We start from the raw sequence: 18,864 nt of genomic DNA, 5'->3' as shown, positions 1-18,864 counted from the left end.
AAACGTGCTATGTCAATGCCTCGCGGAACTCCACAAGAGTTTAATTTGGCTCTTAATCTTTTGTGAAGAGAACAATCGGATGCAAATACGTTACCATAGGGTAGAATATGGTATACATGGTAGCATAAGATTTAGATCAAGTGGGATTCGGTGAAATGTCCGATGAAGATTAATATTTTTCTTACAATAAGGTAAGTAGGTAGGGTCATAAAGACCCTCCCCTCCCCACCCCTCCCAGGGTACTTGGGGGTTTGCAACTATATAAGTAGCCCTTTCTTTTGTTATTAGACTACACCATATTCAATATTGGTGGTAAAACTCGCCTTGGTCTTTACTCCTTCCAAAAGAACCAAATAGCGGTGATGATGAGAGTTCAAAATCATAGCCGGTTTTTCGACGATAGGTGATTTCAAACTAGATGAGCTAAATCCCCGCACCTTATAGAGCGTAATGATGATTTACGCTGGTGTGAAATATTCAGATTCGCGGGAATATTATTGCGGTTTACGCCGAGAATGGTCACATCGGCTCGCCGAATCAGAACGTCTTGTTCGTGACTTGGAAAATCTCAACGCTCCAATCCCAATAAGGTACTCCTTAACCATGCCTCAAGTAGGTCCAGAAACTTGCGAGCTTGCCGTGCAAAGGATGAGAAAAGAAAATAACAGAATGCTGGCAAGACGATGTAGATTTTACATGCTAAAGTTGGCCGAAGAACAAGCATCATCGACCGGTGAAGAACTAAGCACTTAAAAAAAAAAGATGTGTCTTAAGAAATCGCCAATATTTTACGAGAACGATGTTGAGGACTTGTACTCGATGATGATTAAGAATGTTGTGATTTTAGTTTTAAGTTTAATTTATGATTATCTTGTTATTTTGAAGAATATTAGTATGTTAAGTATTTTCATCTACTCAAGGTTATGAATGATGCAATTTAGCTAAGTTTTTTTTTTTTTTTTTTTTTTTTGTATGAATCTTTGTCATTTTATTAACTTCGATTAATTATTAATGAACAAGTTTAAGTATTCGTAAAGAACTTCAAGCTAATGTCACCGAGCCTTCAAACGAAAATGGCGTTCGAACACTTTCAACCACTAAAACGGCCATCCGAACATTTGTGTATCCTTGATGTATTAATCTACCTTATTAATCGCACAAAAATAAGTAGGGTTCTATATAAAATATTGAAGTTTCGGGGTCCCGAAGCATGATTAATCTATGGTCAAAGTACGTTAAAAAGTGTAATAGCAGAAGGGTTAACCAAAAAGGCCGAAAAAAAAAAGGAGAGACACTATAGCGCAGTAAATTACTGCGCTAAAGGTAGTTTGGTAACATTTTTTTTTTGTTGGGGTATTTTAGTTTAAAATGTTTTTTTTGCGGGCATTTTGGTTCCGGACTCTGAAACAACAAACTTGAAGTCTTGAAATATAAAGGGAAAAACTTTATGTCGGGAAGGTCGATTACACTAAGCTACCATCATTGTTGACAACATCAACTTAATTTTTTGTTATATTCCCAAATAAGTAGTATTAGCTACACGTATACTAAAACTAGTGGAGATGGCCCGTGCCAATACAAGCACAACACTACTACGAAATGTCATTAGCTGCATATGTAATTCAAAACCACGTTCTTGACTCAAGTAGCACATAGTTCACCATTTCGTCAAGTATCTTGACATCAAAATACAAGGAGAATGGTTTAATCTGGAGGAAGATGTGAACTACTTCAAACTAATGCAACCAGGTTACATATTTTTTTTTAGCGGTACAAAGAGGACTTCTTATCTCCATGCTATGTTTGCAATAGTTGGGATTCTATTTGTCGATTGTTTTTGATCTCTCGTCCCTCCAAGCCAATATATTCAATTTTTTATTCTGCTCCCTCAGCAACATCCATTATGATTGAAAGTACACTGGGTGGATCACATTTTTTCTGTTCGTTTAAGGCAAGATGGATAATGTAAGAGGCACCGTCCTGTAAAGCTACCTAGAGATCATAGATAGAAGTGAATTCTTGCACTGGATTGGCTAAAATAGTTTACCAAAAAAGTTTTCAAATAACTAACATAATTTTTTCAAGAAAGATATCTAATACAAAACAATGTTAAGAGAGCCTATTGGAGGTGCTTGACTCTCGTTATTTCAAAACAGAAAGGAGCATAAAACTGAACAGAGAAGGAAAAAGAGGGCAAACAGTACACCAAAGACAAATTTTGAAACCAAAATAGAGAAATCTTAATCAACAATCAAGAAATTAAGGGTAAAAATAAAAGGAAAAGATACAAAATATGGAGAATCAAGAGGGGGAATCACAGCTTCCATGAGGGAGAAATCGGAGCTTCTAGTGGTATACAATATTAACATGAACTGGAAATTAGAGTGGAATAATGTAGTGATAGGTAAAAAGTTGCAAAACTGACCTGAGTGAGAGATTTGTCCAGCTTGTTAAAGCTAAGAGGAACACTACAAGAATGAACCTTCCCCTGTACCCATATTTTTCAAGTTTGACACATTTATCTACCCAAGCTAGAAGCCGATCATCAGTTATATGATGGCAGCCTCAGAGCACAATACTCTTCAAAAGAAATGGACAATAATTAGCATTCTTCAAAACCCACTAAACTGAAATTTAGTATGCTACAAAACTTCCAATATTTGTAAGTGATGTTTGCCTCTAAACAGATGGTATGACCTAAGCAGCTCCAAAATCAGATGCTAAGAAGACAGTTAAAATGACTCGAGCAAGAGACTACCTTGTAACAACATTCATACAACTTGAGTTGAACATATTTAAAATTATCACATCTCTTCTTTATATTTTTAGAGCCACGATTTTTGATAGTGAAGAATGGGAATTATGTGGTCTTTTTTTACACACTTTCTCATGGAAATGGATGTTTTGAAAAGTATGCTTCTTCTTATATAAATTTCATGCTTCTCCATAAACAGAATAGTTAGAATTAAGCCAAATGTCAAAGGTTTCAACTCCATTTTCGAAATTCCCACGCCACTTTTCTAGCCTCAGAAGCATTGTAATATCTAAACTTCACTTCCGTGTATATGATAATAAATCACGACGAATGAGTTAGCACAGTAATATGAAAAGGATAGTAAACAGGTAAACTAACCTGATATCACAGAAGGAAAGAAGTGACTGAAGAAGCAGGATCTTCAATTATAAATTTGCTCCAACCGCATCGTAAAATAGTAGCAGTACTATCTTCAATAGTAACAATACTTCAGAAATGTTTAAAAAAAGCTTTAAACATGAATAAGTCTTAAATATTTTACTTTTATTTAACACCATTCTCACCTCACATTGCTTCTATAACATAGTACTTTGCAGAAGCTAATTGCATTACAAATCATTCAAGGCGAATTACATATCATGTGGATATCTTGCTATTAATTGTTTATGGCTAATGATAAATCAAAATAGTCAATATTAACCACTTAAATCATCTAAAACACATGCTTATGACTCTTAAATTTGCTTTAACTAATTAGCTTCTCTATGCTTTGGTTACCAAATTTCCCTTTCATGTCATTACTTGCTAAGTTTGCTCATCGGTCTCCCGTTAAATCATGTCCTTACTAAAGTCATAAGTAATACTCAAAAAGGGTGCCATTAAATATTAACCACCACAAAATCCCAACTTAGAATTCTAGGTCAAAATCGGCCATCAATTCAGTCATAAAGCTTACACTATCCCTACCTACCAAGACGAAAATATGAGAAGCGAGAGGCAAAGAAAGACGGACATTCTTCATATTTTTACCAAATTTGATCGAAATGAACAAATGCTTGACACTTTCCATTGTCCCCACTCCAACATCCTCGGTTGTTAGGCTGAAGATCAAGGATTGGAAAAGGCCTCCGTCAAAATTGTTTGGAGGAGGGTCAGAGTAAGGAAGAAGCTACAAGGCTTCTAGCCCGAGGATGGAAGAGTGATGAAAAGTCGACTTTGCCCTCAACATTAAATGTAAGGACAGTGAATTTACGAAAATAGCCTTCTAAGTGCCAGGCAAGCATGTTGAAACCAGCATTTATAATAGGGGAAAAGGGTCAAAAATACCCCTTTACTTTGAAAAATGGGCTAAAAATATCCTCCGAAATTATTTTGGGTCAAAAATACCCCTCTCAATCCTTTCAATCCTTAAAGTCTTCAAATATACCCGTCTTGACAGAAGTTATCCCCCAAAATAACCCGAAATCATTTCTTAAACTACATTTTCCATCATTTAACGTAAAAGCCAACTAAATAATAACCCATAAGATTTCCTTATTTCCCCAATTCCCTCGAACTTCAAACCTACTTATTGTGGGAATAAGGGGATCTTATGGGTTATTATTTAGTTGGGTCTGGTTTAAATAATGGAGCGGGCTTAAGAAATGATTTTGGGTTATTTTGAGGGATAATTTCCGTCAAGATAAGGGTATATTTGAAAACTTTAAGGATGGAAGGGATATTTTTGATCCAAAATAAGTTCAGGGGATATTTTTAGCCCTTTTTCCAAAGTAGAGGGGTATTTTTGACCCTTTTCCCTTTATAATATATAGAAAAGTTTGAACTCGGATCTTGAAAATAGAATTGCAAGACTAAATGACTTGCATATCTACAGGAAGATTAGTGACACTATTAAGATTTTCTAGACAAACCATGTTGTTGCCTTCTTATGCACTGTTAGTTCACAGTTTTTAAAGGAAAACTAGATCAAAATAGAAAAACAAGAATAGAAAAGTAGTTGATGAGAAATTTATTTTGATTAGGAAAAAAAGAGAGCGCTCAACACTCACAACTACAGTGATCATAATCTACCATATTATTGTTACACCTCGAAAAATTTTCGCGTCGTTTGCATCGTAGGTAAATTAAAGTAAGCTAGGAGAGGTCATGGAACCCTTATAAGATTAATTAATACTCTTAACAAGTGTCAAGCAAGTGCCTAAAGGTTCCGGGACCAAGCAAATCGAAGAAAATAGATGTGTCGGAAAAAAAAATTTGGAAAAAAAAGTTGGCAGAATTTTAGGCAGATTTTTAGTCAACTTTAGAGGGGTATATATCCTAGTATATTAGGAGTTTTAAGGTGTTTCAAAAGCCTAAAGTGAAGTTCGTCGAGTCTAGTTTCCAACGCAACAAACCGATCATCGATACGACATTGGAGTAGAGAATTATGGACGTTACAAGTTAGGCTGACAGAGCAGAAACGCGCAGCTACAGTCTTTTGCTACACTGCTGCTACAGTGCCACCGACTTAAGCACACTATATAAGAGGCAAAACCCCATTTTTTCTTCACAAATTTTTTCCAAATGCTCTAGAAAGTTCATCAAACATATGAGAGCCTATATATCACATAAAAGTGAGGATTTTGAGTAATTTCAAATTACGGAGTATTAATCGAGGTCCGGACAACGTGTAGTCGCGATTATAGTTTCGTTTTGTGTTGGATTTGGCTTGGAAGCAAAGTAAATCCTGAAGATCTTCCTATTCTAGAAAGGATAAGGTATGAATTTCTCTTTCTTAATATCGATTTAGGAATATTTACGAGAATAAAAGTTATAGTTTGTTGTGTTGATGTTGTTGGCTTATGGATTGAGGTTTGAAGAAAGTTTGGATGGAATTGTACATATTTATCTTGTAGAATCTTGATGATATTGTTGTTGATGTTGTTGGTATTGTTTGGGAGTTGTTTTGGTATTTGGAGGAGGTAAAGAATATAGGGGAAATGCTGCCCAAATTTTCGTAACCCAAATTAGTCTTCAGTAATTAGTGCTTATAAGTCGATGGAAATATGATGAAAATATGATTAAAGGTGTATTTCTCGATATATAGGTTCGGGTGAAGGGCAAACACCGAAGTAACGGATCCTTTAAGTGGTGGCTTGACAGATAAGGTATGTAAGGTGTTCATTTCTCTCTCTTTCCTTGGCACAAATCCAACTAGAGTATGAATATGAGCGTTTCATAATAAAATCACTCCATTCCTATGTCATGTAGCTCAACTCTTAATGTCTTAGTTATTTGATTGATTCTTGGTATATTATTATGTTCATCATCGTTAAGTTATTTTTTGGATTCGACACGAATTCCATAATATAAATCGGAGGTTACCGACCTTACGTCACTCCGATAAAGTTGTAGCTTTCATATGGGCTCTCATGCATGCTATTTACATTATGTATATGTATATATTATATTTATGGATCGGGTCGTACGTTCCTTGGCACTAACATATTATATTTATGGATCGGGCTGTACGTTCCTCGGCACTAACATATTATATTTATGGATCGGGCCGTACGTTCCTCGGCACTAACATATCATATTTATGGATCGGGCCGTACGTTCCTCGGCACTAACATATATGGATCGGGCTGCACGTTCCGCAGCACTAATACTTATATGATATACATATACACATATGTGCTTACTTATATATGATTTTTAAGATTCATGCATGGCATATTGTATGTTCTCAGCTGACAGGTTACCTTTACTCTATTTATATTTCCGTCCCACTTATGTTATTGCTTCCAGCCTTACATACTCGTACTTTTATCTGTATCGACGTCCCATTGCACGGACGCCGCATTTCGTCTTTGCGGAGCTCGACGGGGTTATTGAGGAGCGACCGCAGTAGGATTTTCCAGCTCAGCGGTGTCAGCAAGTGCCACAACTCCGGACTTGCTACTTTTGGTACTTTTCCGCTTATGTAATATCTGTTCATATGTACACTCTTAGAGGCTCATAGACATAGTGGGGTATGTACATATAATGTATGGCCTTGTTTTGGGTTCTTGATATTTTTCTGATAGCCTTGCTGGCTCTATGATACTCGTGAGGTTGTAGCAACCTCCTCGGTTCGCATTTGTACATATATGTTAGATTATCAGACATTTCTATGTTGGGCCTTTTCTGCGTGCAGGTGTTCTTTGAGTTACGGTATATGATGTTCAGAGTAACCGCTAAGTCAGGTGGTTCCCGGCCTATGGGTCGGAGCCCGTCATACTCCTCGTTGGGGTGTGACAATTATTTATCATTGCAAACTACAATTTAATTATAAATACATGTGTTAGAATTTGCTGCTGTAACTCCACTTTTCACAAGCAGGTATATGAAAACTCACCAGACTCCAGGGATAGGAACGCATAGATGAATAGATTACTTTATCTACAAGATTAAAGCAGAGAATCATTTTAAAATATATCAAAGTTATAATATCTCTCCTACATCTATGTTGTTGAGGAAAAGTGTACCGACATTAAAAACACTCATAACTACTGAATAATTTTGGAAAAGATGATATAATTAAAAACATACTATTCCTGTTTTATCCCTTTAAGATTGAGTTGTTTTATGATTTTGCAAATGATGAATACATTAAGGAGCAAATCGTAAAAAAAATAGGGTGCAAATAAAAAAACAGATGTATACATTAGGGGTGCAAAGTGCCAAGAACTCAAAAATGAGTGATACATTATTCATATTATGTGGAAGAGGGCTGTAGTACTTTATAAATAGGGATAAGGCACTATTACCCCCCTGAACTATACCCGAAGTTGCTACGACACACCTTATCTTTGCGGGGGGTCCTATTACCCCCCCTAAATTATTATTTTCGTAATTCTTTGCTTTGCACCTTTATTGCTGATGTGGAGACTGCGTGTACACTATCCCAATTATATTAGAGGCTGTGTGTACACTATCCCAATTATATTAGAGGTTGTGTGTACACGCGCCGTGGCTCCCCCAAAGTCATCTCCCTTTTTCTTTTTAATTTAATTACCTTGGTCAAATTGGATCAAAACCTTTCCCACATATTAAAACTGAATTTAAAAAAAAAAAGAAGGAAAAATGGTTTTATTTTTAAATATCTAAAAATTTAATTTTTTTAAAACCCGTTTTTTTTTTAAAAAAAAAAAAATCTGAAAAACTGAATTTTCTTTAAAACATGTCCTAAAAAAAAAAAAAATCAGATTTTCATGATTTCAATTTTTTAGGACAATTTTTTTTTTCAAAAAAAAATCTTGATTTAAAAAATAAATCCGGTAAAACTATTTTTTTTTTAATGTGAAAAAACTGGCTTTTAAAAAAAATCTGGAAAAACTAATTATTTTTGTAAAATGTGGAAAACCCTTTTCTTTAAACTAAATCTGGAAAACTAGATTTTTTTTCAAATATAGAAAAAAAATATCAGTTTTCCACATTTTTCTTAAAAAAATCAGATTTAAAAAAGTCCAGATTTTTTAATAAGAAAACTCAGTTTTCCAGATTTATTTTCTAAAAAAACGGATTTTCCACATTTTTTTAAAAGTTCAGTTTTCCATATTTTAAAAATACAAATTTTTGAATTAAAAAAAAATTAAGTTTTCCACCTTTTAAAAGGAAAACAATTTAGAAAAAAACTTTAAGCTTTAATGATAATTAATTAGGTGTAATTAAATGTGATTTACTCAATTAAAAATGACATGTGTATAAGTTAATCATGGTCTAATAAGCAGTTAGGGGATGATAGAGTGATCAGCAGAATAGATAAAGCATTGGGGAACATTGATTGGATGGATCAATACGGATTTGTCACCACTGAATATGGAGAACCTCTCATATCTGATCACTCACCAATGGAGTTTAACTTTAGGCAGTCCAATCAGATCATCAAAGCACCAATCAGGTTTTATAATGCTTGGGCAGACCATTCACAATTTCTGTCTACAGTGGAGACTAGTTGGAGAGGAAATATAACTTACTGGAGGATGAGAATTATATGGGATAAACTTAAATTACTCAAGACTTACTCAAGACTCAGCTTATTCACCTCAATAATGAGCATTTCAAAGGTATTCTTTGGAAAGATTGATATGGCAAGACAACTTCTAATACACTTGTAGCAGCAACTGAAGCTCTAGTATAGTGATACACTAGCTAATAAAGAAAAGGAAACTTTGGTCCAACTAGAAAAGTGGTCACTTACTGAAGAAAGCATTATAAGACAACAGTCTAGAGTTAGTTGGATTAAACTTGGAGATGCCAATACCAAGTATTTTTCAGTAGTGATGAAATAAAAAAGGCAACAAAAATAAATAGTAGAACTTACCTCTTTGACTGGACAGAAACTGACAGATGCCAAGGCGATCCAAGAAGAGATCATTCAAGTCTACAAATCGCTAATGGGGACATCAGCATACTCATTACCTGCAGTAAACAAAACTACCATGAGCAAAGGTCCAGTGTTGAGTCACCGCCAGCAGGTTGAGTTGTGCAAAGAGATCACAAATCAGGAGATTTTAGAGGGCTTGCAATCTATAGATGATGATAAAGCACTTGGCATAGATGGGTTCAATGCATTATTTTACAAAAAATCTTGGCCAATTATTACGGAAGATACCTGTGCAGCAATCCATGAATTCTTCAACACCACCAGCTTATACAAAGCAGTGAGCTGTACTCTCATCACCTTATTGCCTAAGGTTCCAAACCCACAGACAATAAAGGAATACAGGCCCATTGTTTGTTGTACAGTCCTCTACAAGTTGATAGCAAAAGTCTTAATAGCAAGAATGAAGAATATCATGCCTCATATTATTAGTGACACCCAAGTTGGATTTATTCCAGGGAGAAGGATTGCAGATAACATCATCATGCCATATGAATTGGTCAAATGGTACGCCAGGAAAAACATATCTGCTAGAAGTATGCTTAAAGTAGATTTGCAAAAAGCATATGATTCGGTCGAATGGGTTTTTATAGAGCAAGTTTTAACAGAAATGAAGTTTCCAGCAAAGTTCATTGGTTGGATAATGTGTTGTATGAAAACAGTGAGCTACTCAATTACCATTAATGAAGTTGTTCTGAGAACCATTTGAGGCAGCTAAAGGATTGAGGCAAGGGGATCCAATGTCCCCCTATCTGTTTGCAATAGCAATGGAGTACTTGAGTAGATTGCTCAATGAACTGGAATACAACAAGCAATACAAATATCATCCCAAATGTGCCAAAGTCAAACTAACCCATCTTTCTTTTGCAGATGATCTTTTGTTATTCGCTAGAGGTGATAGAGTATCTATCCAGTCTCTCTATGACAAATTTGACTTGTTCTCCAAAGCTTTAGGCCTCAAAGCAAACTTAGCTAAAGGTAGCATTTATTTTGGAGGGGTGGACAATACTGAACAAGAATACATAATTCAGGAACTTGGTATTACACTTGGGCAGCTACCTTTCAAATACTTAGGTATTCCCCTATCTACAAAGAAGCTAAGCATCCTCCAATGGCAACCTTTGATAGAAAAAATTGTAGCAAAAATAGCTTCGTGGACAGCCAAAAAATTATCCTACGCAGGTAGAGTACACTAGTCAAAACAATGGTGTTTGGGATACAATCCTACTGGGCATAAATATTTTTACTCCCTTCCAAAGTGATCAAGACCATAGAAGCGTATTGTAGAAGTTATATATAGTCGGGTACTAATGAGATTACCAAAAAGGCACTAGTCTCATGGAGTAAAATGTGTTTGCCAAAGGCTGCAGGAGGACTTCATATGTTTGATCTAAAAATCTGGAATAGGGCTGCAGTTGCAAAGGTATGTTGGGATCTAGCAAACAAGGTAGATAGGCTATGGATAAGATGGATCCATGCTTATTATGTGAAGGATGATCAGGTTGCCCATACCACAACAAGCCAGTTGGATGGTACGGAAGATACTAGAGGCAAGAGTAACTCTCCAACAGATCCAAGGGGATCCTCCAGCTACCAAGAGTAGAATTAACTTGATGTATTTACAGCTGATTGGAAATCATCCTAAAGTCCCTTGGAAGCATATGATGGTTTCAAATGAGGCTAGGCTAAAAGCTAGATTCACTCTATGGGTGTATCTCCATGGGCATTTAAACACTAAAGATAGACTAGCCAAGTGGGATATTCACGTAAACCTAGATTGTGTTATGTGTGGAAATGCAATGGAAACCAGTGATCACTTATTCTTGGAGTGCATGCATGCCAGAAGGGTATGGCACATACTAATGCAGTGGTTGAACATATCAGTTGCTATACCTGCCGGATACTCTCAGAGGCGACAATGAATATGGCAAAGGTCCAAAGGAAAATCTAGAACATCACAGAATCTCAAGATGGTTTTTACCGAATATATTCATGCTATCTGGGCTGAAAGAAATGCTAGAGTTTTTGAGCAACATGAATGAGAGTCCAGCAGTATAGCCAGAGAAATAGCTTGCATTACCAATGTTCTAGCATCAGTGAAGCTCAGAGTAGTGTTTCAACAGCTATTATTATAATGGTAGTACTTTAGATAATGTAAATAGCTAATGAGTTTTGATGTATAGGTGATAGGTTTATTATAGATCAGCAAGTTGGGATGTAACTATGTTGTGGTGCTTAAAATTCATACTTGGTTATTAATATAAATGATTAATTACCAAAAAAAAAAGTTAATCAGAATTTATGCTTTTCACTCTCCTAAAGAGAATGAAATACACTCTCCTTGCCACGTCAGCGCTTAGGGTGATATTTATTATGTTTTAAAAAAGTTTAAGGGGGTAGTATTACCCTCGAAAAGGAAAGGTGTGTCGCTGGAACTTTGAGCATAGTTCAGGGGGTATTGATGCCTTATCCCTTATAAATATGCGTGATGATTATCAATCTTTGCTAAGACAATGCTTGAATGGATTGATTATAGGGGAAATTTCATAAATATACAATTTGGTCACTTTCATTGCAAAAAAATAGCCGAAAACTTACATTGCAAAGCTTTAACCCATATACAATATTATAACCGATATACCCATATACAATATTATAACCCATATATACATATATGCCTATATACAATATTACAAACCATATACCCATATACAATATTATAACCCATATACACCTGCGACCAATCATCGCCGGAGATCACGCCGGAGCAACACTAACCACCATATTTATACACCTATATACATAAACACCATATACACCTATATACACCCATATACCACTATATACACCCATATACACCAAAAGGGCACTCGCCGACATTCATGAAGGTCACCGAAAAAATGCGAATCTGGTCATATCTGTAACAATACAATTAACATTTAAACAAAAATAAAAAGTCACTGGTGAGAGTGTTAAAAAGAGAATCCGGTCAGATTTGTAACAATATAGAGATCTGACCGGAAATGGCTTGCTTCGCTAGAGTTAGAGCGGAATAATACAGATCAGACTGGAGATGGCTTGTGTCGCCGGAGATAGACCGGTGACGGCATTAAAAAGCGAATCCGGTCAGATCGTTGGGCGTTGCTTGGCCGGAGACTGCTTGCTTCGCCGGAGTTTGATTGGTGGAGTAGTAACGGCTATGGAGGTGTGAGTGAGTGCAGAGAGAGGAGAAGGAGGATAAGGAGGGGGGAGTGGGTCATTTTTTGTAAGATTTTAAAAAATGGGTCAATTTTGATAGCATTACTAACCTAATTGACATGGGGTGTAATTTTCTCTTGATTATATTATTGACAATGGCTGGCAAGAATCGTGGCCGATCACACTTATATTTTCAATTATGTGGCATATATGAAACGAGGGTCGTAGAAATTTGATTGATAATAAAAGTCTCCCTATTGAACTTATGTGCAATCAGATAACAACTTATGCTCTAGAAATTATTGAAGTATTTCCTATTTCTGTTTTTAAACATGTTAACCTAATAACTTAGTCCCGAGTTAATACACTGCCTCCCTCTTAATCAGACTTGATTTTTTTTCTTCTTATATACTCCCTCTGTTCAATTTTATTTAGTCTTATTCGACAGGACATGAAATAGATTCAAGTAAGAAAAGATTTATGAAATTTATAGTTTAAGATAAGAGACAAAATCTACAAAATCATTTAGTCTATGTAATTAAAAAAAATTGTCATGGGGTGTTTTGGAGTTTCACCAGTAAAATATATGTCTCAAATTTCGTTTTGACATCCGAAATTCATCCGGAATCTCCCCCACACAAACAAAATATGCATTTCAGTAATAAAACATGTAAGGAACTTGCTCGCGCACACAAAACAATCACACAAGATGACCCAATATTGACTGTTGTCAGCTCCAAATCACTCCAAAAGCTAATTACCAACCAAGGGTCCAACCCCCCCCCCCCCCTCCTGTGTAGGAAAGATAAAATTGAACACTAATGGTAGTGCCAAGATGTAATATGGAGATGCGGCTTTTGGAGGGATATATTTAGAGATGCTCAAGAAAGTGGGTGCTAGAAAAGCTTAAATTACATGAGGATTTTACCTGAGAATTTTTTTCGCAGATACTTCTTACGGATTTTCATGGGAAAATTTAAAAATTCCTGAATTGTAGAATATTTACTTGCGGATATGATTTCTGATATTTGGCGCCAATATCTAGATTTAGTGTCATTTGCACTTTACTTCTTAGCACTTTAATCGCAGTTTTCAATGTAAATTGTTGTATATGAGCTTATGTTGGTATGCTTGAATAGGTACGAAACAAGGACCGATGGAGGGTATTCCGAGCGTTTTTGATTGATTCCGAGTACCGTGCATGTTGGTTGAACGTTGGGAAGGAAGTTCCGCACGAAGGCGAATGCACTCGAAGGGTCTCGTACGGCCGTGCGTTGCCCGACGGCGCAAAAAAACCCATCCACGAATCTCGACGGACCATACGTGCGGTCGTGCGGCGCTAGAACACAAGGAAGACCATGCGCTGGCCATGCGTCGCATAGCCAGCACACAAGAGGCGTCAGTAATCCTAATTTGATTGGGATTGGGCCAACTTATCTCATATTTTACCTTAGCTTATAAATAGTCATTTTAAACATTACATAGGCAACTTAGACGATTTTTGAGACTTGTAAAACTCTTTCTAGGTTTTATTCCTCTTCTATTAATTTTCTTTAGATTGAAACCCTATGTTATTCATGAATTCTAGCTTCTATTCTCGATTCATGTGTAACTAAACACCTAAATTCTGGGGTTGTGGTTTAGCCATGAATATTGACGTTTGACAAGTATTTTAATCTTAGTAGCTCATTCGTATGCATTGTTTCTTTACTTCTGTGCTTAATTGCTTGATTGTCTGCGCAACAGTTGAGTTCTATTTACTAATTGATACACGTGCTTGGGAAAGACGTTATTAGTTTAGAGAAGGAGTAAAGAGATTGTGATATGATTATCCCTATATTTGGGCTAGGATTGGTGACTAGGATAGGAATATACTTAGCTACCACAATCAATTACATACCGCCCAGTTAGTGCGTTCTTGATAAGTCAAGACCATAGGAATATAGGAGGCGAATTATCTTGAATCGGCGAGTAGTGGTTTAGAAGAATACTACGAGAGCAATTGTGAACAAAGTTACTAAGGTAGGATTGCTTGAATGACTCAATAGGATTGGTGAACCAACCACGACCCTAGAATATTTCTAAAATCTTTATAAAAGAAACTCTCAAAGACGTTCATAGCACAATTCTAGTTTACATTGTTAGTTATTTAGTTTTTAGCATTAAGTTACGAAACAAACAAAGCTTTTATTCATTACTTACACAATTAGTTGCAATAGTTTATTTTCGTGAAAGTATTGGCCATAAGTCTCTGTGAGTTCGACATTCGATTTTATATAATCACTATATTACTTATACGACCACATACACTTGCGTGTGCATTTGGACGCAAAAAGTTTTTGGCGCCGTTCTTTGGGGACTTAAAAATCAATTATTTTTACCAGAGAAAATTGTATTGCTTTATTTATCCAAGTATTAACGTGTTGATCTTAGCTGCTACTTGATTGCAGGTACTTTAAATTGAATGCGAAGGAGCTGCGAGTCAAAACAATCTTGAGGTCGATCCACGAGCTCTTTGAACATACTTTCAGGCGGGCGTAGGAGAGACTTGAACTTATTGCGAGAATACGGGGCTCTCGCTACGCGAATTACTCGTGGTCATGGCTAATAATCCCCGCCAAAAGTGCGAGAGGTTGCAGTAGCTCATGTGGCAGATATAACTTCAAGCATTGTCAAGCCCCCCATCGAAGGGCATTTTGAACTAAAGCATCCTATGATTCAACTACTTCACTCTAGTGGGCAATTCACGGGAATGTCACACGAGGATCCTCAGCGTCACATCCACGCTGCGTATTGGGGATACTTTTGCTCTTTGGAAGGGTCCTTAAAGAATGTGCGGGCGACATTGTTCCCCTTTTCTCTGTTGGGGAATGCAAGTAACTGGTTATTAGCAGAGCCCGCAAATTCTATCACTTCATGGGATGATCTGGCGACGAAATTCTTGACAAGGTTCTTTCCGCCCGTAAAGACAGCTCGACTCCAAAGAGAGATCAGGTTATTCAGGCAGAAAAATGGAGAAAATTTGTATCAAGCGTGGGAGAGGTTCAAGGGTCTTTTAAGAGATTGTCCTCACCATCATCAGACGAATGAAGTTCTGGCACACACATTTATTGAGAGTCTGGATGCCCAACATAAGTCATCACTAGACACTGCTGCAGGAGGGCAGGCCCTTGATCTGAGCTATGAAGAATTATTCACATTATTGAACAGGTTTACTCAGAGCACTCCAGACTGGCAAGATGACACAACTAGTAATTCAGCTACGAAGGCACCTGGTGTTTTTGAAGTGGATAATTTTACGACACTGTCAGCACAGATTGATGCCATGCGCACTGAAATCAAGAAGTTAACTGCTGCGCAAGTTCAACCACAGGTGCATGCGGTGCAACAAGCCATCATTTTTTGTGAGGTTTGTGGAGAAGGTCACACCAGCGATGAATGCCCTACAAATCTCGCATCCATATAATTTGTGGGTAATGCAGGCCAGGGGCAAGGAAACAATAATCAATACAAAAATTCCTACAACCCGAATTGGAGGAATCACCTGAATTTCAGGTGGAGTGACAATCAAGAAAATCAGAAATAGAACTATCAGCCAACACCTGTTCCTTAAGCCCCCATGAACAGTATGGAAGAGATGATGTAAAAGATGATGAGTGATATTCAGAAGAAGATAACAGACCAGCAAAAGTTGATAGCAGATAATCAGAATCGCAATTTGGCGGTGCGGAATTTAGAGAACCAGATGGGACAGATAGTTGGTGCACAAAATAGTAGACCACCTGGAGGACTTCCAAGTGATACGGATGTGAATCCCAAGCCTTATAATGCTATGACTCTTTGAAATGGGAGAGAACTAGAGGAAGTGGCTCCAAAGAAAACCAGTCGAGTAGAAGCTGAAAAAGAGAAGATTGCCGAGGAGATGATTGAAAAAGAGAGGGTAGTCGAGACACCAGTGGCAAAGAAGCCATAGCGCGTGGTTGCAAAGCCACCACCTCCACTCCCTCAATGTTTGGCAAGATAGAAAGAAGAGGTTATTTATAAGAAGTTTCTTGATTTGCTTAGGCAGGTACACGTGAACATCCCGTTGGTTGATATGCTGCACGGTATTCCAAAGTATGCTCAGTATATCAAAGATATTGTTGCAAACAAGAGCCAATTCACAGAGTATGCCACTGTTTCACTTACTGAGGAATGCACTTCTCGTATTCAAAACAGGTTGCCCACTAAATTGAAGGATCCCGGAAGTTTCACGATTGAGATTTCTATTGGGAAGCAGGTTGTTGCTCGAGCACTATGTGATCTAGGTGCAGCTATAAATTTGATGCCTTCATCTATCTTCAGGAAGCTAGGTTTAGGAGTGCCCAGACCAACCACTATAGTTCTTCAGCTAGTAGAAAGATCGTTAGAAAGACCCAAAGGCATTATTGAAGATGTATTTGTGCAAGTAGGTTCGTTCATAATTCCTGCAGACTTGGTGATTTTGGACTTCGAGCTTGAACCGAAAGTCCCATTTATTTTGGGGCATCCATTCTTGGCCACAGGGAGAACACTTATTGATGTAGCTGCTGGGCAGCTCACCATGAGAGTACATGACAAAGTTGAAGTCTTCAATGTATACAAAGCTCTGAAGATGCTTGGAATCTATGAGGAGCTATTAGCCATTACTGTTATGAATGATGATACACGAAGGCCACTCATCACTTCTCATGATCCGTTGGAGAAAGCCCTAGTAGGTGATGATATTTTTGGTGATTTGGCGGCGTTTGTGATGGTGCAGATTCTGGCAATGGCGAGCATTTATATTCGTGAAGGCGAGTTTGAGCCTTTGGATAGAAAAATGGGAGTAACTCCGAAGTTATAAATTGAAGAGCCTCCAAAGCTGGAGTTGAAGCCGTTACCTGTACATCTTAAATATGCATTCTTAAGCGAGGGTAATACCTTGCTAGTGATATTAGCAACAGAGTTGACCGCCGAAGAGGTTAGTGTTTGTCTGGAAGTATTGAAGTCTCACAAAAGGGCATTGCGGTGGCAGATATCTGATATTCAGGGAATTAGCCCCGCGCTATGCATGCACAAGATACTCATGGAGGATGATCATAATCTGCAAAGATCAACGAAGGTAGACCGAACTGTGATGAAGGAGGTTATCAAGAAAGAGGTAATCAAGTGGTTAGATTCCAGCATTATTTTTCCTATTTCGGATAGTAAGTGGGACAGTTCGGTACAGTGTGTCCCGAAGAAAGGAGGGATGACAGCTGTGACAAATGAAAAAAACACGCTCATTCCTACTAGAACAATCACTGGATGGAGAATTTGTATGGATTATCGCAAGTTGAACGAGGCAACCAGGAAGGATCACTATCCCATTCCCTTCATTGATCAAATGCTAGACAGGTTAGCGGGGTAAGAGTTTTATTATTTTCTAGATGGCTATTCTGGCTACAATCAAATAGCTATTGCTCCGGAGGATCAGGAGAAGACCATGTTTACATGACCATATGGCACATATGCCTTCAAATGCATGCTATTCGGGTTGCGTAATCCACCCACAACTTTTCAAAGGTGTATGATGACTATCTTTTCAGAAATGGTGGAAGATTTCGTAGAAGTGTTCATGGATGATTTTTCTGTATTCGGGAACTCTTTCGAGGTGTGTTTGAAGAATCTATATTGAGTACTTGTGACATGTGAAGAGACTAACCTGGTCTTGAATTGGGAAAAATGTCACTTTATGGTCTGAGAAGGTGTCATCCTTGGGCATAATGTTTCAAAGAGAGGGTTGGAGGTTGATCGTGCTAAAGTGGAAGTCATTGAGAAGCTGCCACCCCCCGTGTCAGTCAAGGGTGTGCGCAGTTTCCTCAAGCATGCAGGATTCTATAGACGCTCCATAAAAGATTTCTCAAAGATCTCTAGTCCGATGTGCAGGTTACTTGAAAAGAAGATGAAATTCCTATTTAATGATGCGTGTATCAAGGCCTTTAAAGGTCTGAAGAAGATATTGGTAATTGCACAAATAATCATCGCACCTGATTGGAACTTGCCATTCGAATTGATGTGTGATGCAAGCGACAATGCTGTGGGAGCTGTGTTGGTCCAGAGACGAGAGAAAGTATTTCATTCTCTGTACTATGCTAGCAAGATGTTGAACGCTGCCCAAATTAATTACACAGTAACTGAGAAAGAGTACGCTAGCTGTGGTGTACGCTTTTGATAAGTTCCCTTCCTATCTTATTAGAACACATGTTATTGTATATAGAGATCATGCGGCCATTCGCAACTTGTTCAGCAAGAAGGACGCTAAACCCATGCCGATTCGGTGGATTCTTCTTTTGCAAGAATTTGATATTGAGATTAAAGATCGTAAGGGAGCTGAGAACCAAGTTGCAGATCATTTGTCTAGATTAGAAAACCATAATCATTTTGTGGAGGACGTTCAAATTCGAGAGTCGCTCACGACGAGCGACTATTTGCTCTTCTAACTGAAGTCCCGTGGTATATTGTG

At 37.5% G+C, this 18,864-nt stretch overlaps 1 protein-coding gene, 1 long non-coding RNA gene and 1 other non-coding gene across 3 annotated transcripts; 1 reads left to right on the top strand and 2 right to left on the bottom strand.

Moving 5' to 3' along the window:
• Positions 1–1,493: 1,493 nt before the first annotated feature.
• LOC132063014 (uncharacterized) lies at positions 1,494–3,904 on the bottom strand. Its single transcript, XR_009416299.1, has 3 exons — positions 3,785–3,904; positions 2,426–2,580; positions 1,494–1,992 (listed from the first exon to the last, which is right to left on the bottom strand). It is a non-coding gene; the product is annotated as an uncharacterized LOC132063014 (long non-coding RNA).
• An 11,429-nt stretch (positions 3,905–15,333) lies between these two features.
• Positions 15,334–15,440, bottom strand: LOC132065853 (small nucleolar RNA R71). The gene has a single exon (XR_009416824.1). It is a non-coding gene; the product is annotated as a small nucleolar RNA R71 (small nucleolar RNA).
• Positions 15,441–16,008: 568 nt separating this feature from the next.
• On the top strand, positions 16,009–18,573 carry LOC132062382 (uncharacterized). Its single transcript, XM_059454962.1, has 5 exons — positions 16,009–16,156; positions 16,220–16,317; positions 16,429–17,177; positions 17,289–17,756; positions 18,288–18,573. Exons 1-5 carry the CDS (start codon positions 16,009–16,011, stop codon positions 18,571–18,573), a joined length of 1,749 nt encoding a protein of 582 aa, XP_059310945.1.
• The last annotated feature ends 291 nt before the right edge of the window (positions 18,574–18,864 follow it).

Source organism: Lycium ferocissimum, chromosome 7 (assembly GCF_029784015.1).
Source record: "Lycium ferocissimum isolate CSIRO_LF1 chromosome 7, AGI_CSIRO_Lferr_CH_V1, whole genome shotgun sequence".
In the NCBI taxonomy this organism is placed as follows: Eukaryota; Viridiplantae; Streptophyta; class Magnoliopsida; order Solanales; family Solanaceae; genus Lycium; species Lycium ferocissimum.
This window is presented reverse-complemented; position numbering and strand designations above follow the sequence as displayed.

Excerpts from the sequence above, each read along its gene's own strand:
- LOC132062382 (XM_059454962.1), top strand. The coding sequence starts at position 16,009 with ATGATGAGTGATATTCAGAAGAAGATAACAGACCAGCAAAAGTTGATA. Across the intron at positions 16,318-16,428 it reads GGGTAGTCGAGACACCAGTG|GTACACGTGAACATCCCGTT; the intron begins GCAAAGAAGCCA and ends TTGCTTAGGCAG. Across the intron at positions 17,757-18,287 it reads ATTGATCAAATGCTAGACAG|GTTACTTGAAAAGAAGATGA; the intron begins GTTAGCGGGGTA and ends TCCGATGTGCAG.